At 40.8% G+C, this 23,034-nt stretch overlaps 1 protein-coding gene across 2 annotated transcripts in view; it reads right to left on the reverse strand.

The window, feature by feature from the left end:
• SMOC1 (SPARC related modular calcium binding 1) overlaps window positions 1–23,034 on the reverse strand; it is a 63,913-nt gene that overhangs the window by 21,064 nt on the left and 19,815 nt on the right. Inside the window, exons 4-7 of one of the 2 annotated variants that reach the window (XM_081881821.1) lie at window positions 19,800–19,899; window positions 16,841–16,888; window positions 6,100–6,156; window positions 1,708–1,788 (exon numbers count right to left, since the gene is read on the reverse strand). In XM_081881821.1, the coding sequence (XP_081737947.1) occupies window positions 1,708–1,788; window positions 6,100–6,156; window positions 16,841–16,888; window positions 19,800–19,899 (286 nt within the window). Of the gene's footprint in view, window positions 1–1,707; window positions 1,789–6,099; window positions 6,190–16,840; window positions 16,889–19,799; window positions 19,900–23,034 lie in introns of both variants that reach the window. The other variant, XM_081881820.1, reaches the window with a different exon arrangement.

The following is a 23,034-nucleotide window of genomic DNA, read 5'->3' on the forward strand; positions in this document are numbered from 1 at the left end:
GTCCCACTTACCGCTTTCCTTACATTACTTGATTGAATCAAGTAACTTTTAAACAATAGAACTATTTGAATTTTTGCTCACATTATAATAGAAAATCTCTATTGAATCTCTATTTAAAGTGCCCAGATTTCTGGGTGCCAAGGTTGGCTTTTTTAAAAAAGACACACACATACAAAACCTGTCTTCAGCTGCTAACCTTAATAGATTACTCATTCTTCCTTTCAAATAACGTCATGTACAGACCACTAGTTGCTGCAAAGTATTTACTTGACTGCTACTGCTAGCTTTCCCAGAGCTGTTTATAGTTCCATTTATCCACTCATTACATCATCCTGTGGTTTCCTTGAAAGGTTGACAGTGTAGGCTGGCTGCACAGCTGGAATCCCTCTTTACCCCAAACTTAAAAACGTTGTGGTACAAAGGGTTCTGAGCAAAGCCCATACCTTGCAGTGAAGGGGCTACCCCACAGTCCCTCTCTGAAAAGTTGTCTTCTCTGTTTGATCCGTTAGCAAGGAAAACCACCAAATTTTCAGGCATTGCCTTCAAACTCCTCTCGTGACGAACGAGTAGCACCAGCAATTAACTAATGTGCTCTAGGGCAGTTAACAGACTAGCCTAGCGGAAGAAGGAAGGTGTCCCCGGTTAGTGCTTAGACTTAGGCCCCATATCTGAACGGTGGCCTCCTTGCCTGCAGACCCTCTCAGGGACTCAGACTGGTAGCATGGGCCTGGTTGGTAATTCCACTACCCTCAGAAGTTTGGTGGTGGAGCTCCAGGAAAGAGCATCAGTTTTGGTGGCAGATCCAAAACTGAAGAATTCCCTCCACACAGAGGTGCATCTGGTACCTTTATTATGTAGCTTCCACCTCATGCCGAAAACACACCTCATTACAGTGGTACGTCGGGTTACATACGCTTCAGGTTACAGACTCCGCTAACCCAGAAATATTACCTCTTGGGTTAAGAACTTTGCTTTAGGATGAGAACAGAAATCGTGCTGCGGCGGCAGCAGCAGGAGGCCCCATTAGCTAAAGAGTTGCTTCAGGTTAAGAACAGTTTCAGGTTAAGAACAGACCTCCAAAACGAATTAAGTTCTTAACCCGAGGTACCACTGTACCTGGCATTACACAAACACACACAACCTCCTTTAATAGGTTTTGAATTGATTTTAATATTTTTTTATAATTGCTGTAACCTGAGACCTTATGGTGAAGAGTAAGAATATGTAATAGTAATCAGAATGGTATTTTTAATAAAGTCCATTGCTCCTTATCCAAGGTAACCTGTAAAATATATCCACTTTTCAGCTTTTCATTCTCAATTCAGCCTTTAGAACTGTGAGTTTCTCCTAGTCTCAGATTATACAACCAGAATCAGGAGTCAAGGCAGGTAAACATTCTGAGAGATTAAACATCACTATGTCGGAAAATTGAGGAGTATGGCTTCATTTTGCGCAGAATATATTTATTTTAGCTAAGCCCAGTCAACTGCCCATCACATGTGCCCAGAATGCCTTTCTGACTGCATGTAAAAAGAACTTCCAAAAGTCAAACCACAAAGCTACCACCTAGGATAATTATTAACAGTGGAAAAATCTTTGGAAAGATACCAGGGGGAGGAAACTCTCATCAGTTTGATTAATAAAAGTACAGGCGGGATTGAATTAGCCTCCATCTGCAACATGGGAAGGAAGATAAGTAAGCATTACCTGAATTTTTCATACTAGAACTGTTCAGTTTGGAATCTTTGATGACCAAATGCTTAATCCAAAGGGTGGGAGCTGTGATCTCTGGAAAACAAGAACAGATGCCTTTTAATATATATATGTGTGTGTGTTCGTGTGTGATATATATGTGTGTAACTAATGTATTAAACAGTGTTATGGTGCTGAAAAGTAAGCTACTAAGCTAAGTTCAAGGCTGGGACCCGGATACCTATAATATTATCCCCTACATACTCAGCTTGATCACTGCATTCTGCAGGAGAGGGCAGCAATTAAGTTGATTAAGTCCTGTGCGTTATAAAACCTTAAGATGACATCAAATCAAAATATTCTGAAAAAATGGAAGATAAAATAATAATAATATTTTTTTAAAAGATGAAGAAGAAAAGCTACTTTTCACTGGCCAGGATTCAGCTAACTTGCCCAGCACATCTGCACAAAGCTCCTACAGTGGCAGCCCCGCACTGGGAGTCGTTTCCAGAAGGCTTCCACACACCCCAAACATCAAAAGGTTCAGGGGGTGAAGGGTTGCTGCTGCTTCAACTGTGGAGTTAGATGTCCTCTTCCATAAGTGGGACACAGCAGGCACTGCTTTGGATCCCAGAAAAATGATGTCTTTAAAATTTTCCTTCTCATTTTCTATGCCACATAATTTGTTACTTTCAGAAAATAAAACAAATTTGTTGTTTTCTTACAGACTAGGGGCTCCAAGCTTTAATAAATTTATCTGGTAGATTGAATTACCATATTTTTCGCTCTATTACACGCACCCGACCATAACACACATAATTTTTAGAGGAGGGAAACAAGAAAAAAAATATTCTAAACGAAACAGTGGATGTATGATTTCTGTGGTTCATGCTGTGGCCACAGACATGTGATCTGACGGTGAGTTTGGGGTAGCCCAATGTGGATCTGTGCTTTGTAACCACGTTTTAAGTGGGGAGGGAAGGAAAAGCACTCAAGGGACAAGGAGCACGCGTGGGGTGGGTGGAGAAGGATGCTGTTAATAATGCAGAAGAGGGGTATAAGGGGAGAAGGCTCTTCTCCTCTCCCGCTTTGCTCCTTTAAAGAAGCAGGCTCTCTGTCCCTCTCTCCTCCCCACTCAGCGGCTCTTCTCCCGCTTTGCTGTTTCAAAGCGAGCCACGGAGAAGGGAAGCATTCACTCCGTAACATGCACAGACATTTCCCCTTACTTTCTAGGAGGAAAAAAATGTGTGTTATGGAGCGAAAACTTCGGTAGATTAAGAGCTTTAATCAGACAACTATTACAGCAGGCTAAGCACGAGCACTTCAAGAAGGGCACAGGGCTACCTCAGGTGCCATCAGCCCGGTGAGGAGCAGAGGGCGGTTATGAGTGAAGAGGGCCTTTTTCAGCAGTGACATCCCACTTACTGAATACCCTCCTTAGAGAGGCTCACCTGGCACCTGCTTCCTGTAAGTTCTTCTAGAATCAGGTAAAAGACTTCTTAAAATTTTCTCAGGCCTGTTAAAATGTGCTGTAGCTTTTAAAATCCATTTTAGCTCATACGTTTGCTCTTCACTTTTTCTGTTTTAGAATTTAATTTGGCATTTACTTTCATTCTGCATCATATTTTATGATACAATTTTTTTAAAATTGTAAGCTACCCTGATAACTTTTATTACAGTGGTACCTCGGGTTACAGACGCTTTAGGTTACAGACTCTGCTAACCCAGAAATAATACCTCGGGTTAAGAACTTTGTTCCAGGATGAGAACAGAAATCGTACAGCGGCAGCGCAGCGGCAGCAGCAGGAGGCCCCATTAGCTAAAGTGGTACCTCAGATTAAGAATAGTTTCAGGTTAAGAACAGACCTCCGGAACGAATTAAGTTCTTAACCTGGGGTACCACTGTATAGGGTGAGCCTATAAATATATAAACTCTAAATAATAAAAATAGCACTGCCATGATTTGTGCAATCACGGCAGCTGTTTTCCAAGTTGCTGTGTTGGGACACTGCTTGAAGCAGTGGAAAAATATGGAAACTGAAGGCCCAATTCTGCTGTCATATACCAATGTGTTTTAGAAAACCTCAGTGCCCATTTCCACACACCTTGTGTTTGAGTCACTGGTGTTCTTCCAATACCATGTGACTAAGTGGTACAAGCAGTTTCAGGCAATTAATAAGGCGGGAAAGCAGGAATCTCTATAAGGGCCCTGTATAAAGTGTTATATAAATATTTATAAATAAATAAAAGTCAAAAGTATTCTGATAATTTCCAGAGGCGTAACCATGTTACTCTCTCGTTACAACAAAAATCTTGCAGCATCTTAAAGACTAACAAATTACTGTCTAAACAGCAAAACAAAGAGTGCAAAAAATACAGTGTGTACAAAACAAAAAATAGACAAAGTTGTGTAAGAGAAACAAAACCTTCCTTTACATTTTTTAAAAAGGAAAGTTTGAAAGCTACAGTTTTTGGGGGGTTAGAGAAATGGATTAGAAGAAGAAAATGCTTCAGTTTTTTCATTTGCAGAATGAGGAAAAAACATTAAAGGAAAGGGGAGATTTCTTATTAAAACCAGAGTAGTCAGTTGTATACATTGATTTGTTTCACAACATCAAGACTCCAGTCTGTGAAACCAGGAACAAGGCACTTGATCTCAGTTTTTCAAGTGTTTGGGAGTTTAGTAGGTGTTCAAGTTCCAATAACCTGATTTTCAAAGATGTAGTTAATAATGGTAACACAAATCTATACCGCAGAACTATTTCAGTTCAGGAATTTTGCCTATTAATTCTCTTTCTCTGTGTGTTCACAAAACAAGAACAGCATGTTTTTGCAGAACCAGTCACCATTTTAGTGCAACTAAAGTTCTCAACCCATATATTACAACATTTTTTTAAAAAAATTAAATTTCAGGCTTTTGGTAGCTGCATACCTGCAAGTTTCACAGATTTCTAAAGAACTAAACCCCAAACCAACATACTGGGTGTAGAAAGTGAGGTTCTCATTTTATATGCAAAGCAGAACAGGTATGGTGAGAGAAAATGCTGCACAGTCCATAGAACATGTAGCTCAGCAGAAGAAGAGTCCTAATCAGCACCTAAGCAACTAAAAGGCTCTCTCAAGTAATTCTGTAAAACACAGGAGGGATGACCAAATTGGCAGCTTTGCTTTTGTTCAGTATGGATACCAACAACTCTTTTTCACCAATATGGGGAGCAATTGCAAATCAATTTGAAAAGTCACTTTCCAGCACAGTACTATGTATGTCTACTCAGATGCCTATCTCACTGAGTTCAATGGGACTTATTCCCAGGTAAGTGGGTATAAGATTGTCCCTTAGTCCCATAAAAGGATGTAATTCCACATATAATATAATAATAAATTGTTATTTATACCCCGCCCTTCCTGGTTCAGGAAACCAGGCTCAGGGCGGCTAACAACAAATTTAAAACACTTCATTGATGCTACAACAAAACAAAACAAAAACAGCATAAAATATGGTATAAAGCATAAATAACAATAAAATCAAGAATCAAAAACCAATTTAGGGGGAAAATCCATCCAATAAACATTAGTTGATCACCAGGGCTAGCTGGCTAAATTAGTCCCACTTGGGCCAGCGAGGAGACCAGGGGAGAGCCAGCTGTGGGATCCCAGAGCAGGCAATCTTCACAAAAAGGGGAGGGAGAGGGAAGGAAGGGAAACAAAAGATCAGGCCAGGTTCAAATTGAAAGCTAGGCAGAATAGTTCTATCTTACAGGCCCTGCAAAAGGAAGTTAAATCCTGCAGGGCCCTGATCTCATGGGAGAGAGCATTCCACCAGGTCAGAGCCATCACTGAGAAGGCCCTGGCCCTGGTGGAGAATAATCTAACTTTCTTAGGGCCCGGGACCTCTAAACTATGATTATTCATGGACCTTAAGGTCCTCTGCGGGGCATACCAGGAGAGGTATGAGATATAGAGATATCTCAACAAATGAAGTGAAAGATCTGATAATGTGTTCCTATTTTGTATTTACCAGTAGCCTTGTTTCCAAGTTGTCCACCGCCTATATTTCAAGTGGCCTATTTTTCTTTAACATGGCGTCACATGCAGGAAGTGGTAGACCTTCCAAATATTTCCTCTTATCTTTTGTTGCTGTTGTTATTGAGAGGTGCAAACTTGGCTGTAAACTAATTCTATTGTCACATCGTGATTACAGAAATGGATAGTCACAGATAAGGCAGTGAACCCAGTTGACACTGGCATTTGTTCCAAGCAACCCAATATCCAGGGAGAGTTATGCAAAAAAATTAACACCCAAATCAAATATATTGTGTGATGTGGTGGTAGGCATTTTTCTTATGGGATAACAAAATACTAGGCTGACACGCATTACGTGAGAATAAACGTCTCTGAGGTTCTTACCTTCTCCGTCAAAAACAGGCTGGGTCTCCATGGTGGGTGTTGGTTTCGAACCATCATCTGAATTGAGAGTTAAAAAGAATCGAAAAGAAACTACCATTATTGAGGTAAATACTATCTACTCTCCAGTATTGTTGAATGATTGGGATTTTTACATGGCCCGGCCAAGTCCATCAGAAAGAAAATCACAAGAATAAGAACACAAAAGGCAACATACTTTAAGGAGTTTGCTTAAAGAATAACATAGCAAAGAATTATTAAAATCATTTTCAGAATGGTCATTTTTTGTCATCCCTCACATTCATTGCATTGACCAAAACCAAAGAACATTTTCCTTTTTGGTGTATTGTGGAAGGCTGCGTGGCAAGAATGGCCGTCGTTTGGATCAGATGGGCTTAGTTTATTCATTGTGGCCCTAGTTACCTATTCTTTAGATGGCGGTTCCCTGCTTCTTGGATGTGGTGATCACACTAACACATGGCACAAATCACAACTTGAAGGCTTGGGAGCATGAGATGTCACGATGGGCTAGGATGTGAACAGGTGAAGTCGCACCTCACTGTGCCAAAAGGTTAATTCATAGAAGCCTGTCAGCACAAGGCCACCGTGTTAAGTAATGGATATGAAAACTAGGCCTAAGATTCTGTTTGCTAAAATGGTTGGCCTTCCAGATATATTTCATCTTTATACTTTTCATGGTTGTTGAAATATCTTGTTTTCTGAATCTTATCAGCATGGAATCTGGCATCACAATTTGCTGCACAGAAATTAGGCTGCAATCACTAGTATGCCATATTATTTCTAATGCTTACATTGGCAAATCACCAATACCAACATAGCTAAAACAGAAGAGTGTCTAGAAGAAATGTGTTCTTATTGGCCTCCCTTGTTCTGAAATTCTCCAAGTGCAAAGATAACAATGAAGCAGTTCTCATAAATGCTTGAACCTAGTAAAACCCAAAACAAATTAAAACCATGAAGAAAAATAATCTTTTGAAAACTGGCCACAGAATGAAGCAAATGGGGACAAAGTCATGCTCTGACTGATTCAGCCCATGAATGCCTAAACTTACAGCCCCATTATCTCATTTCAAGGAGGGTTTGAGGTCAGAAGACTTTGGATCTAGAGTTTGAGCATACATGTCATCAATGAAAAGTAGCCATTGTTTATCTCCTCTACTGGTATTTGTATTACGTATGCGCTATAAGAATAAATAAAAAGTTACAATGTGCAAAAATAAAACCATAAAAAGCATTAGTTTGTCTGCTTAGCTGGGTCATGTAAGCATATAAAAACAAGTGACATCATGAGAATTTGGGGACATTTACAGCATATTGTGGCTTTAAATACCTTGTCACATGTTCTGTGTCCTCATGTCCTGACACAAGATATACAGAAAGAAAATCTCAGTTACAAAACCATAGTATAATATGATGAAGTGCTATGCAACATTTAAAACAAAAATCCTTGCCCAGTTTTCATCAACTGGTAAGCTACCACTGCTGAATTTCCAGGTGCAGTAATCCTAAAAGCAGAGTTTCCAAAAACAGGGGAAATATCATCCTTGCTCCAGCCAACATACAGAATTCCACATAAAAAGAACAGGAAGCAGATGAAGGAAGAAACATATGACCCAATGAGGTTAATGTCAAGGTGGGAAGGGAGATGCAAGGGCAGTGTTTTATTCGCCTGTGTGTTGTAACCAGGGTGTGTGATTCAACTCTTAAAAGTTTAATCACATTTTTAAAAAACAATTGATTACAACTTGGTAAGAAAAATAAAGCACTAACCAGTTAACTGAGAAAACAAGCTTAAAGCCGAATAGTGCTGATACAGAAGAAAGTTAGTTGCAGTTAAAATCAATTAAGCTAAAGCTGTTGTTTTACAGAAGCCGATTTTAATGCTTTCCAAGTTGTTAAGCAGTGTTCCTCATTTTAATTAGTGACAAGATGACTAACTTTTTCTAATCAGAAAGTGTTCTCCAAAGATTCTCATTCATTTCAGCAGGATTTAGGTGCAACTAACTTTATCTAGTATTGGGCTGATGTTTCCCATAGCTGGATTAACAGTTGCTGATCAAAAGCCCAGAACTGTAATCCCATCAGTTTCTGCATGCTCACCAAACAGTGCTGCCTGCTTCCGTAATTTCTATTAGAAATGAAAGATTTCAGGGGGGTTTTCCAGCCAATAACTAAATCAGTCCTGAGTAATTATTTGATGCAGAATAAAGAGAAACCAGGGCATCTGGTTTCCTCAAATGATGCTTAAGATGAAAAGTTTTGTAATGAACTTGTAAATAGACAGGGTATAAATAAATATATAACAATGATGACAATTTTTTCACCCTTGTTACCTGCTAACACCAAAGACAGTTTTCACTAAATTAAAACACACATTCTTCAGCGAGATACATATCTCTGACCATTCCATTTTTATTTTTTATGTCTGGAACAAGTGACATTCCGGAAGACTAACATTTGCAAAACAAGATACATTCCATTTTAGGCATAGAAAACCCTCCTACCCATGTATTATGAATATTGCATTATTATTTTTTACTTAGTTGTAAATTGCTTTAGAGCTTTTGATTTGGAAGGGACATATATAATTAATAAACCTAATCTAAGATAACATGATATCAAATTATTTGGCTTATATTGAAAAGTCACAAATATAATCATGGTATAATAGTGCTCTGAATGTAAAGTGCAGATAGGACCTAGAATAAAAAAGGCTTGATGGGAAATGAAGGCTTTCTATGGGCCATTTAAATGTATTTGTGAGAGAGGGCTGTTGTTATATTATGTATTTTGTCATTTCCTTTTGTATTCTTATGTCATAAACCACCCTGCTTACAGGGGCGTGGAAATGATATGTTACTTAAGACAAGGCAGTATTGATTCTAGTTTTAAAGGGCTTTCATAAAAGGGGGTCTGCTTTATAATTTACTGTGCAGATATCAGCCTAGAAGACTATAAACACAAAAATGTTTGGTTAGAATCCAAATGCTTCAACATTCAAGGCCATCGTGAACTCCAACCTGAGAGATAATTGCACACTTCTGAAAGAAACGGTGCCTGCTTTTTACAAAACACTGCCAATGCTAATTGCAACAGTATGCTGAAGGAATCTTCAACCAAGCAGAAATGAGACTTTCTGGAATACATTAGTCTCCCTCCCTTTCCTCCACCCCAAATATCTCCCTTGCAGGTGCATCAGTATGAAGGAGGTTGGGGAATATTCCTCAAAGACTTTGTGATCTAATATCGTCAAGCCAGTATACTTCTGCACAGTTCTTTGGTTTGCACAGACAGCTGGAAGTCACTTCGACCCCTGATGACATGATTCAAAGCCTCTTCTGTTTGGCTTTTTGATTCCTGATTGACACATTCACTGCTGGCTGGAGATAAATGCCACTGAGAGGACAATGTTGATCCGCTCCAGCTATTCCTGTGAAGGACTTTCCCCCCCTTTTTTTGAATAATAAACAAAACAAAGATGGTGTGCTTAAGTGTTTGAATAGAGCTGGGGATAGACCGAAGGAGAGTATAGTGGCTTTAAAGAGGTTGGCAAGTCACTTGAAGAGTTAATTGTCTGGGTGTACAATGCGTTTATTCTGACCACGGACAAAGCATCCCCTCTTCCTGGAAGCAGCCCTTTAAAAAGGATATGTCAAAAGGGCCTGCTGCTGCTGGGTTTTTCTTACAAGCTGCATCACTCTGGCACTGCTCTGAAAACCGTGACTCCTGAAATCTTGATACAGAGCACCCCACCCACTCTACACCACCAAGGGCACAAAACCACATCCCACTTGCAACCCTGCTATTAATTTGTCCAATTGCAAACCTGCCATTAATCTGTATGGCTTTAAAGGTAAAGGTACCCCTGACCATTAGGTCCAGTCGTGGACGATTCTGGGGTTACGGCGCTCATCTTGTTCTATAGGCCAAGGGAGCCGGCATTTGTCTGCAGACAGCTTCCGGGTCATGTGGCCAGCATGACTAAGCCACTTCTGGAGAACCAGAGCAGCGCACGGAAACACCGTTTACCTTCCTGCCGGAGCGGTACCTATTTATCTACTTGCACTTGACGTGCTTTCGAACTGCTAGGTGGGCAGAAGCTGGGACCAAACAACGGGAGCTCACCCCATCGTGGGGATTCGAACCGCCGACCATCTGATCGGCAAGCCCTAGGCTCTGTGGTTTAGACCACAGCGCCACCCGCTTCCCTTTGTATGGCTTTAGATAGCATTTAAAGAATGGCTTGGGGTGCAAACAGGTAGTTTAATAAGCATGTCTGGAAGCTTTTTTCTTCTCTCCCACCCTTTGGCATGGATACCAAGGGAAGTTAGGTTTCAAATTTCATCCGGGACAAGAAAATTTATGTATCTAATTAAAAATATGAAAGACACACAGAATGTGTCATCCAGAGATACCGTCCACCATTAAAGGAAATTTGCAAGGCATGTGTAATATCAGTTTATGCCAACTCCTAGGCTTTGGTCAATCAGCCACACTGTCACTCTAACTCACTGCACTCTCCTGTCCTCCAGTGGTGGTCCCTTGGTGTTACTGGTCTGGCATGGGACTGGTTTAGCCAACGCATCTCCAAACACAGTGTCAAGAAACATTTCCTGGCCTAGATGTAGCTTCATTTGCGGAGAACAGGATAAATGAGAACACCACCTCCTCCTGAAGGTCTTTTTCAGAAATGGCAGAATAGGATCAGTTCTGGGAACTGCTCTTCCCTTTTTTCTGTTTGTAGCTGATGGAGGATGGAAAGGAGAGGCTTGGCATTGGAAGCCTCACCTTGACAGAATGGGCGAGTTTTCAGTTCAGTAAATGCCATCACAATAAATCAATTTAGGCATGCTTTCTTCCATCCTTAGCCCTGTACATCTTGAAGTATGATAACCAACACAATTCTGTCTACACAGAGAGGGAGAGATGTTTGTTAGTGCTAGTGATCTAATGCAGACATACAGAACACCTGTCTGGACAATTACATGTCGCATGTGTCTTAAATCATTTGTCTCAATCAACTTCTAATACACACAATTTTATAAAGCATCAATAAGTAGCATGAAAGTGTCGCCATTTAGCTGGGAATGCCCCGTGAAATAGATACTCTTATCGCTGTTCTGTCTAATGGTGAAATCGCTCACCAAAGCTTTCTGTACAATTTTTGACACAACCCAATGCAATAGCCATTTTGCACTACCATTCCTGGATAACCAGGCAGGTGTGTTCACAAACAAGTAACTCTCTCACACTCCTTTACTGGGACACGTTAATATATTGTTGCCTATTGAAGCAGATAGAGGACTTTCCTTTTGATAAGCACAATGACCAGTCTGGAAAGGAACTATGACCAGGGAGTTCCAGGGTCAAATCCCAGTTCAGGGTTCCTCTTTGAAAATAGTGGGAAGAGATGAAGGGAGGAAAAGGAGCCATTGATTTCATGTAAGCAAAGCCTATAATTAATGTGTCTTTTTAACATATGCCTCCTAAGTTGTTCTATTTAATGCACGTTTTCAGTAGTTCAATGCAGTTAAAGGCACCTGAGAGAACACCCTGTGCCTTTAAGCTACTTTCTGCTCAGCCCAGCAATCTCTCTCTCTACCCAAGGAAAGTCTCTCCATAAAACCTCCCTCACATCTTCAAGGCTTCGGGTTGCAGAATGGGGGTGGGTAATGCAGTGAGTTCCCAGATCAATGGCCATTTGAAATTCAACCATATGGTGGAAGCCCTACAGCTGCATGTGTTAATTACCACACGTGCCCCCCTGTAAAGCAGTCTGTTCGACACAAAAAGAAAAACAGAAGGGGGAGAAGAAGAAACAGACTGCTTGAGAGGATTAAATAAATAGTCCAAATTTTTTGCCTAATTCCTCCCAGACACACAATCTGCCTTCCTTCTGAAACCTGCATGCTTAGGACCCTTAATACCCCCTTCACATATCCAGCCATGTGCAGTGAACCTAGGCAAAACTATTGCAAAGTGTACTTTTCTCTTCTCATCCCTCTCCTCCCTCTCCTCCCCTCCCTCCCTCCCACCGTCGTCTTCTTTAGAGAACTAATTTCTGGCTGACAACCAGACTGAGTTTTCGGGCTTACAATATGCCTTTTCATTTCCTCAGAGAAGAGAATGGACACCTCGTCAGCTATGTCTGTATTGCATGTGAGGGGCAGAGAGAGAGTAGGGGGAGAGGGGGGAGAGAGGGAGGAGGAGAATGGGAAGGGTGAAAATAAAGGGATGGGTGAATAACAGACTGAGAACGGCACACATACAAATCACTGTGTTATGCTCTCTTTTGACACTGCTTTTCTTCGAAGTGAAGAGTGAACAATTTCAACTAGAAGCAACAACCCAAGTTCAACAGGTATCAATCAGCTGAACAATTCCACACTCAAAAAACACTATTAAAAAAATTGTCACAATGAAGAAGTAGAGGGCCTCAGCGGGATGGAAGGAATCACCTGGAATCATCTCATGATCCATTTCATAACAATTTCAGCAAGAAGGGTAAAAAAGAAGCAACACGCTAGCACCAGTCCAAATTTTTGATGGAATTAAGTTTAATAAGCCTACTTTCTTGCTTTAGTGCAGCTGTCAGCTAATAAATGCCACATACCTCTCTGGACAGGATCACAAAAGCAGACTAGGTTTACTTCCTTTACCCCCACCCACAGCAATAGTATCAACTTCCCTAATATACAATATCTTATGATTTTTTTTCCTATGTAGTCATCACTGTCTGGACCAAAGATGGGGAACATAAAAGTCTCTCCCTCTAGTTGGCTAATGAACGAATGTCCGTTGAATGAACGAATGTCCACTTTTAAATTGCTGGCCTATTCACATAACAGGGGGCGGGGACGGGACCGGTGATCTTACATTGGAATTGAAGCCCTGCTGAGGAAGGAATTATCACATCACATTTCAGTTTAATAAACAATTCATTTTGTGAAAAGACTCTCCATATGCAGTCAAACGGATTACCCATTGACTCTGGAACTTCTGGAATTTGCTAACCATCACAAAGGTGGACTGCTAGATTCCTACTGAGTCAACAGTGGATGATGTAGTGCCTGAGGCATGCACCTGTTTGCCTTCCGCACTTAAAAAAAATATTCTGACTAAAGGAATGTGAGCTAACCTGGTTATAGACTGTACAATGATGCTGTTAGCCTAAACAAACTGGAACACCCTCTGCTGACTCTCCAAGGTGTGTGGGAGGGAGAGATCTTGGCTGCATCTTAAAGATATAAGACTTAATACTTTTGACAGGAAACTGCGAAAACCAAAAACTGATGTAAAAAACACAATTTGACAAGTCAGGTGGTGGATTCAGGTAAAGCTCAGAGAAGCAGGTATCCTGGATTATCTATGATCAGGCAAGAAATGTGACCAGAATAAAGCAGAATCAAAAAGTATGAAGTGAAGCAACATATTAGAGAAAGGAATTCAATGTAGTGCTAAGGAATACAGTACAAGCATTCCTGGAATAATCTCCCTTCTCCTCCTCCCGTGTGATGTTCTGGGGGTTCTTTTAACCCTTCCCCAGTTGTGTGTGTGTGTGGGGGGGGGGTGGATTGCAGGGAGAGAAGTGGAAAGCCCCACCACACTAGAGGATGCCATGCAAGTTTCCACTAGCAGGGCTTGTTATTTGAATCTGGACCATGGAAGAACCAAGGGCACAGGTGGCCACCCCCTTCCTGATGCTAAGTAGGTTAGTGCCTGCACAGCTGTCTTTGCAGGATCCACATGCACCGTGGGTTTCACTGACAGAATCAAGGTGGGATAAAAATGTAAGAAAATAAAGATCAGGTAAAATATAAAGCAGAAAACAAAATCACACTGCACTTTCAAAATTGGGGTATGGAGGCTAAATTGTTTTATAGACCAAAAATGAAAGAACAGTGACTACCATATTCAAAGCCAGCTCACAGAGTTCAAGGCGGTTCAACCATCTGAAGTCAAAGCCTTCACTCAAGCCAAGGGGGAAGTCATTTATGCAATTTCTAATCCATAGAATCACTATGGAAATTGTAGCACATCTATGATTTGATTGTCCTTTGGATGTTTGATACCTGCAAACGTTAGCAAGAATTTACAGAAGGTAGGCTTATTAAGGGGTGGGAGAAATTCTCTACCACTCTCTCTACTATCCCCAAACTGCAGACTTGCGCACACTTTTTGGATGGTGTAGGAACATGCAAGCTTTGTTCTGCATGTATCCCTTTGAGGTTAAGGGAGAAATGTGCTCTTTCAATAATGATTTGTCAAAGAAAAAAAGTATTTTGATGACTACTGGGTATGTGTGGTTTTCTTTTTTTAAAAAAAAAAAAAACACCTGGCAATTTACTTTCAGGACTAATAGCAAGACAAACAAATGGGAAAGTTCAATGCAAGGGCAGTGCCAGAAGGATGGAGACACATAAAAATATTGTCAAGCTTCAGTCAATTCACCGTTCAACACATGGCAGAAAAGAGCTGATCTGATCTGCTTTGCATCAACCACATATGAGAAGGATTAAAGGTCATAAGTGGTTAATCCAAGACTGCAGATGCATGAACAAGAGGTTCTATAAACCTCAGTTGTTGTTCTCACTTTCAAGGTGACGGAAGCTGAATCACAGGGTTGAACAAACATATTTGACAAGGCAAATTGCAAAACAGCAGACAATTTAGCTTAGAATGGACAGATTTCTTATTTAAAATTTATATTCCACTTTTCACCATCAATGTAGAACAGCACTTTATAACAATAAAATATACAAAATTTAAAACCTAAACTTTAACATTTTAAGTATCAAAAATCTAAAGTCTCAAAAAAAATTTTTTTTTTTTTTAAAAAAGACATTGCCCAGACCTCAGTGAGATCAACACCCCAATGCCGCTATAGAGGGAGGCAAATGTTTTATCAGTTCAATAGAGAGCTTGGGAAAAGGCAGGGTGGAAAACTGAAATGAATTTTTCTCTAGTGAAAAACAGGTTTCTTGCTAAGGACACACAAAAGAATTAGCAGATCACAGAGGAGTATTAAGCCCAGTATTGCACTTTCCTCCTTAAGTGCATCCTCAAGAGCCTCTCCCTGACCCAAAAGATGATTATAATATTTTGGTTTCACATGGTATTTAATGGCATGTCTAGCAAAGGACCCAAACTCCCACTACTTCCAGCAGTCCTGACTTGATTGTCTTGGGCATACCCACTCCCTCATGTTAACTAGTGAGGACAAGCATCAGAAGATGCATCTTACAAATGTGGAACGCAGGGAACAATCCACGTACGGAATGCCTGCTGACCTATCTTAAAGGTTTACAACTGGGCAGCCATATTCCAAAAGTATCCATTGTTTTCCTCACTCAAATTTTGAAAAGGCAGGATCACGTTTTCTAAAATTCCAGATAAAAGAACCTCAACACTATAATCAACAGCAGTAAAGGAATCCAAGCCAGTTTCTAGAGGTGCACTGGGAGGTGAGAGGAAATCCCTATTGCACAAGTGGAAATCCTTGCACAGGCTTTCACCGATGGAATTTGTTAAGTGAATATTGCAGCTAAATCTGAAACATTACAGCATCTGTATCAGCCTACCACAAGTCTGTGCCCTCCAGATGCTTGACTACAACTCCCACCAGCCTCACAGGGCTCTGCTTGTTGGGCTGGAGGGGTCCAAAACATTTGGAAGGCAGCAGTTCAAGGAAGGATGAATATCCCTACTAATCTATTTCAGATTTCCAGTTTTATAGTCCTTATTTTGACAGCTCATATTGCAAAAGCCGACACTTGTGTTCCATCTCTAGCTCTTCTGCCTCTTTTAGGCACGCTTGACTATATGCAAAAATTCCTATGGAATTGAATGCAGCAATAGAGTTTTTACATCTGAAGTGAAGAGGCGAAAACAGTATGGTGGTATGGGAGATTTTCCCTCAACACAAAAATGCAGAAAATAGAATGCAAAATTAATCTTCCAGCTCCCCCCGCCCTTCTGGAAGGCTAGCTGGTGTCACCTAAAATATTAGTTAACTCAAGTTATTCCTCAACATTGTGTATTCCTACAACATTTAAGTACTTTATACCAAGGTGAGAAGCTGGTGGACTGTACTAGTAATCTTGCTTGTAAAAAGTATTCAGAACAGTTCTGCCAGCTGGTGTAGAACTTCCTCATGGAAAGTGCAAGGCAGCATGAAGTCGTATAGTTCAACAGTGCTTTAGTTTTGGCCTGATTATTCCCCTGCTGAATTCAAAATAAATAAAACGCTTACAAGGCAATGATCTCAACATCACAGTGAGAATTTACGTTAGGCCAATGCGCAGCACCTCTGAAAATTCTACACTTGGGAACAGCTGGCCCATAATTTAAAATGCATGCTCAGCATTGCTATAGATCTGTGCTGACCATGCCAGTCTTCTGTTCTTTCAATCTTAGGATAACTCAGGAGGGCGACTCAAGATTAACACAATTCATGAGGACTATCCTGCAGCTTCTACTTTTATGTACTCTTATCAGCTTCTGCTTTTATGTACTCTTATGTACTCTTATCTTTTATGTACTCTTATTCTCCTCATGAAAGCAGAACTTAAGACTCAGAACTTGATACCATGGCACCATTTGCATTATAGTAATGTTTTTGATATTATGAGAAGTTCCAACATGACTTAAGGAAAATGACTGGAAAGCCCTACATCGGAAAACAAAACAAAACCCACTTCTGTGAGCACAGAACTCCACTCACCTTTTCTCCCAGAATTACCCTGTCCTAAAGGCCTGTCAGTTACTGAACCTTAAAGAGAAGGAAACACATAATTCTGTTATTTAAGAGATGACATGGGCAAAGCAGTCACAGATATACAATCTCAACAAATTCAGCCAAATCCATTGGCACAAATTTGGCCTATTTGCCTTAGATGCCATGCCCTAAAAATAATAAAAAATAAAAAATTCCAAGCAACTGCCCCAACACATGTGTCCAATCCCCAGAAATCTTGCTGCTTCTCTAGCCACTTTTGTACTGGGCTCAGTCATTTTGTAGAATCCAGTTTGAAGGATACAAGTTTACTATCTGCAAGAGCAAAGTACAGAGGAAGGGGTTCCTTTGAAATATGAGTGTTGCAGGACTTCCGGGTTGGCGCCATCGCCGAATGGCGGACTCCCTCCGAGCTCCGGAGGGAGCCTGCTCAGCAGGGGCTGGGTTCTACCGCGCCGGCGACGCGGGGACCCTCAAAAACCATGGGCGCTGAAACCCATGGGCATGGTGACTCGGCGGGCACCGTTTGCGCCCCCCTGAGCACGCGAAGGAGCCTTTTTAAAGGCTACGGAACGGGTGACGGGGGGGTGCTGTGAGTCCTCCGCTTCCCCTGCCGAGTGAAGCCGCATGCCATTTGGCGGAGAGCGCTGACTTCTTCCATTGAAAATCTGGACTTAAAAGAATAACCCGTGAGTAATTGGAACTTGGATTAAAAAGGGGAACAAATTTTTTCTTAAATTCGGAGCGAGCGGGGGAGGTGCAAAAAGGAAGTCAGCCTCCCCCCTGTTGTAGAGGAGCTAAAGCAAAAGACCTGACAACTAAGATCGAGTGCAACCTTTTTTTTGATAAAGTTACTAATTTCGCGATGGAAAATTATAAGCTGGGCTGGAGGAGAAAAGTGGAATGTGAATTAAAATACAACCCCCCCCCCCCGAAAAACCCCGGGAGCGATCCGTGAGAGTGCCGGGAGAGGAGAAATAGAGGTTTTGACAGCTGTCAAAGGAGCTGCCAAAACTGAAGAACAAAAAGAGAACTTTGTTACGAGGACTTTGCTGGTTACATTTGTTATAAATTGGATATAAACTGTTTAAAACAAGGAATAATAAGTTACTTTGACTGGTGGGTGTGATCGGGAAGGAAACTGAGTTATTATAATCCCTCTAGAGGAGCTGTGGGTTATTACAAGTATTGCTGGCATGGAATTTGAATCGGACTCTTTATCTCCTGGGAAACTGCAGAAATGGAACACTATTTTGTCTACAGAGGTCTACACACTAAAGGAGACAATAGATTTATCTATTGAAGAATGGAAGGGACTTGACGTAATGTTTTGTTCCTGAATAACAAAGCCTCTGTAGAGGAATTACAAGCTTTTTGGAATTAGAACATTTGTGCAGGAGAGCAGGGGGGGGGGAAGAGAGGAGAAGAGAGAACAACAAGAACAATAAGAATAACAAGAACTGGACAAAGTTGGAAGATAGACCCCTTCCAAGATTGGACATTCGAAATCAAAGATGACCAAAAGACGGCAAAGACTATTAAAAAGACGGCAAAGCGGACTGGTGAAGGATTATGGCTTAGATGTGGGAGCTCCAGGACGACAGTAGACATTGACGGACATTGGGAACGCAACCGGGAAAGGGGGGAGGGAAACTTGGAATCTAAAGGGTGTTAAATTACATTTTATTCTTTTTTCTATTTTTCTTATGTTAATCTGTATTGTATACTAAAGAGGGGAACTCGTGGAAGGGAACAGGTCGATTTTAGGGGATGGGAAAATATTTTTTAAATTGGGTTAATGATAATAACTTTAAAACTTGGGGTAAGAATTTGCTGAATCTATTTGAAAGAATTGGAATACAAGAGGGGGAGGGGAGGGGAAGTCCTGGAAAGATGACATGGAAAATAAGGCCTTAAATTTGGATGTTTTTCTTTTCGGTTATATTTGAAAATTTTTAATAAATATTATTAAAAAAAAAAAAGAAATATGAGTGTTGCAGTCTGGTCTGATGACGTTACAGACTGTATGGCCAGAATGAAATGTGTTGATAGGCAGGTGGTAGATACTTCATGGACAGATACAAGACCTGGTTGATGGGGGCAGTGCCTGGACTGGCACAGGAGACCACAGATGGCCTTCTGTTAAGATTCCTAAAAATCACTGCCTAGTAGCTGCATTTTAGTCTCCAAGATTTTTTCCAGCAACAGATATTGGTTTGTCAGGCACCTGCCCCACCCCCTCCATGGAATCCTATTGTGCCCACCATTTAGGATAGACAGAATGGGGTGGGGGAGAGAGAGAGAAAGAGAAAAGAAAGGCAAAATGCTTGCTGGAGATAGATGGTCCGGTTTGTAATATATTACAAACGTTTTCTGAAGTCTGGTTTGGCCTAAACCCATTTAGCATATTTCATCCCTAAAAAAAATCCTGTTCTAACCAACTCTTTTGACAAGTATCTATTCTAACATCATTTATTTTTCATGGAAAAGAAGCCACTCGGACAGCATCAAGAGGCTATTTAAAAATATATTCGGTTTGATACCCAAAGAGTTATAAAGCAATGTGTTATTGAATGGAGAATCATATGTTCACAGGTGCCCAAGCTAGAGCACATGCTGGAAACAATGAATGCCAATTATCATGACCAAAAAACGCGGAGCAAATTCAAACTGCTTTACTCTCTTCTACTCATTTCACCTGATGGTCAAAACCATTTGCAACATATAATGAAGATGAGCTGTGAATGAATGACTGTTTTCAAGCAGCACTGAAGATTGACCTGGCCACAAGATGGAGCAGCTATTATCTCAATTCCCTGAGTGTAGGACTAATTTTGCATTGTATGAACGGGTCCAAGACCTTTGAATTAAAAGCCAAAATGCTTGTCCCTTTCTCTTCCTATTTGAACATCAAAAGCAGCAATCATTTTTTCTCAGCCCTCAGTACCTGAACATACAGGAGTTTTGTTCTGTACAGAAGAACCACTGATGGGTTTGCCATCTGGAGTGACGCACCAGCAGTATCCGGTATAGGTATGGCACTGCACCTGTTTGGAGAAGAGGAAACTTACTAGTTACAGGGTTCCCAGAATCCACCTGCAACCTGTGCTCATCCAATAACCCAAAGTGAATGTGAAAACTTTTGTACTATTAGAGACATTAAAGAACCACTAGAGTTTAAGAAATAAACATTTTCAAGGAAAATGAGAAAAGTGTTTGTTTTGCACTTTTTGATTTAATGGTTATATCTCCCAGTCTAGGCAATATCTATATGCAAACAAAGGAAGAATAGCTGGTCCATAGCAGGAAGGTAGCAACCAAAATCAGACAATTTATATAAAGCCTCTGGCTTCCTCAAACAAATTAGAGACAGTTACTGCAAAAATAGGTGGAGCAAGTTTAGCACACATTGGAAGAGAAGGAAAAACAGAGAAGACACATCTTGAAGGTCTCAGACCCCAGCTACAGACCGTCCTCAATCACCCACAATAGCAGAGAGATGAGCCCAAGAAGAAGCTGCTGCACTGCACATTGGGCAGCACAAACCCTCACAACATGAGCCCTAGCCAGGAGGAGAAAGCAAGAACCAGCACATGCTTCAGATTAGGGTTCTGGGGATAGCTATAAACTACTCAGCTGCTCACTGCCTCTTGCAACTCCGCTCAGCTCTTTTTGGCTCTCTGGCTGGACAGCTCCACTGCTGCATCAAGAACCTTGCTGCAGACCTGCTCCCTAACCTGCTGGATAGCTCCTCAGCTTTGCCAGCAGGGCAGGGAAGTCAAGCCACAGTTATGTATTAGTGGAACAGGGCAAACCCTCCATGAAAGAAACAGTAGAGCAATTCGTACAGTAATATAATCACAAGACCAGATGCAAGACAAATGAATAGCTTTTGTCAAGATCTTAGAGATTAACATAAGTAAGCAATAAAGTTAAACGGAATAAAGTAACACAATCAGTTAAAAAGCTGAAGCAACACAGCTCCTGACTTGCTGGATTTATTTCAGACTACAAGAGGTTTATTGATCCTTTGGCAAAATGCCTGATTGCAGCAGTTCATGAAACCCATATGAATGGGATGTTGCCAAAGATCGGTAGTCATATGAACCTGGCCATATATGGAGTCAGACAATTGGTCCATCTAGCCTGGGGCCCCAATGAGCCCACAAAGGCTTTCTGTAGCCCATGCACAGTCCTCACCCCCTGCCCCAAATGCTACTGAAAAAAGCATTCTATTGTAACCAAGAGAACAGATTGCAGTACTTACCTGAATGTGGTGGGGGGGGGGCCCGCAACACTTTCTCTCATTTGCAAGTGTGCTTATGGGCCCAAGGAGGTTGGTGACCCCTGTTCTAATATTGTCCACTAGGACAGGCAGCAGTTCATATCACTTGGTACCTAATCCTATCCTACTAACTGGAAATACTGGGAATTGAACCAAGGACCTTTGACATACACAGCAAGTATTCTGGCACTGAGCTATGGCACTGCCAAAACAATCAAAAACTTAGGGAAAGTGTGATGCATACTCTTAATTAACCAATTTCTTTTTTAAACTGTAATTTTTTTAAAAAAGCCTAGCAAAAATGACCAATACAATCTGCAATAATGTTGAAGATCAGTTACAGGCAGCCCCTTGCTTGTGCATATAACATATAACTGAAAACCACTGAAAAAACCTGTAAATGCATTTCATGCTCTCTCATTGTGCATGCTTGCGCATTGTGAATTCTCTACCTCTGCAGGATGGAGAAATACTGAAACTTGTGCTGGTGCTAGCTTTTCTCCCTCTCTCATAATAAGCTGAGTGTTGGAAGATTCAGGACAGACAAAAAGTACTTCTTCATATAACAAACAGTTAACCTAGGGAATCTGCCACCACATATGTTGACCGTTAACTTGGATGGCTTTAAAAGAGGACTGGGCAAATTAATTGAGGATAAGGCTATCACTTGCTACTAGCCATGGTGACTATGTTCTTTCTCTGTTGATGGAGGCAGTATGCCTCTGAATCGCTGGTAACTCACAAGTGGGGAAAGTGCTGTTGTACTCAAGTTCTGCTTGCCACAGGCTGGCCACTGTGGGAACAGAAAGTTGGACAAGATGGGCCTCTGATTGGATTCAGCAGGCTCTTAGCATTACTTTGTTTTTCGAAAAGGATATTTACCGAAAGCTGCATCACACCGTCAACTTTCATTGATCAGTCATCTTCATTACAATCCCCATTTAATCTTTTCTGCCTCCCCTCAAATTCCTTCATTTCTCCATATATTCAAAATAGCCAACTATAGTAATACAGCTCAAGCACGACATTCTTTATTTATTATAAACAAAACTTACAAGCCTTTTTGAATCACAACCAAATGATACCACATTAGAGATGAGGGGGGCAGAAAATGTCTTGCTTAAATTCATCCAGAAAGTCTACAGCTGAATAAAGAATGGAACACACCAACTGAGGACAGACCATTTCAGTTCTCCAAGTTCCTCATTTCCCCAGTTATAAATTCAGTTCTCCAAATTTTGTGAAGCAATTTGTGGTCATTTTTTAAAAAACCTGATGGAAATTCATCAGCATTTTAGGGAAAATTTCTACTAATAAACACATTTTTGTGCATTTTGATTAATATATGCATTTCTGAAATCAATTTCCGTAAATATAAAACATTTTCTGCCCATTTCCCCCTATTACATGAAGTTTGGGGCATAACATTTGGTTGGAGAATTGCATCACAAAATTCAGAAAACTGCAAATTTCAAAGGATGGCCGTGTTTCAGTTTCCATAGTGATTTGAGAAGTGTGAATTAAGCAGTCTCTCATTAAAATGCAAGCAACAGCCAAAATGTCCTTCATCCCTAACCCTAGCTCATAGCTCATGATTTTAACCACTATACTACACTCAGATTTCATGTTCTTAACTCTTATGCTGCACAAGCTTTTGGGTGACTACCTAAGCTTTCATACACATTTTTATTCTGGATTGCCACCTACAAATTTCCATCACATGGAAAGCAATGCTTCTTTTGTCTTGTTGTCAAATTTAGATAAACACACAGCTTAAAAGCTCCCAGCTCAAATTGACCAAATAGCAGGAAATATCGCACAACAGAACTGCTCTGTCACCATTTCCCAAATTAATTAGAAATCCTGTTACAACCCTCCCCACCCCTACGTCAGACAC

This window comes from Podarcis erhardii (assembly GCF_964252035.2).
Source record: "Podarcis erhardii genome assembly, chromosome: 1".
Classification (NCBI taxonomy): domain Eukaryota; kingdom Metazoa; phylum Chordata; class Lepidosauria; order Squamata; family Lacertidae; genus Podarcis; species Podarcis erhardii.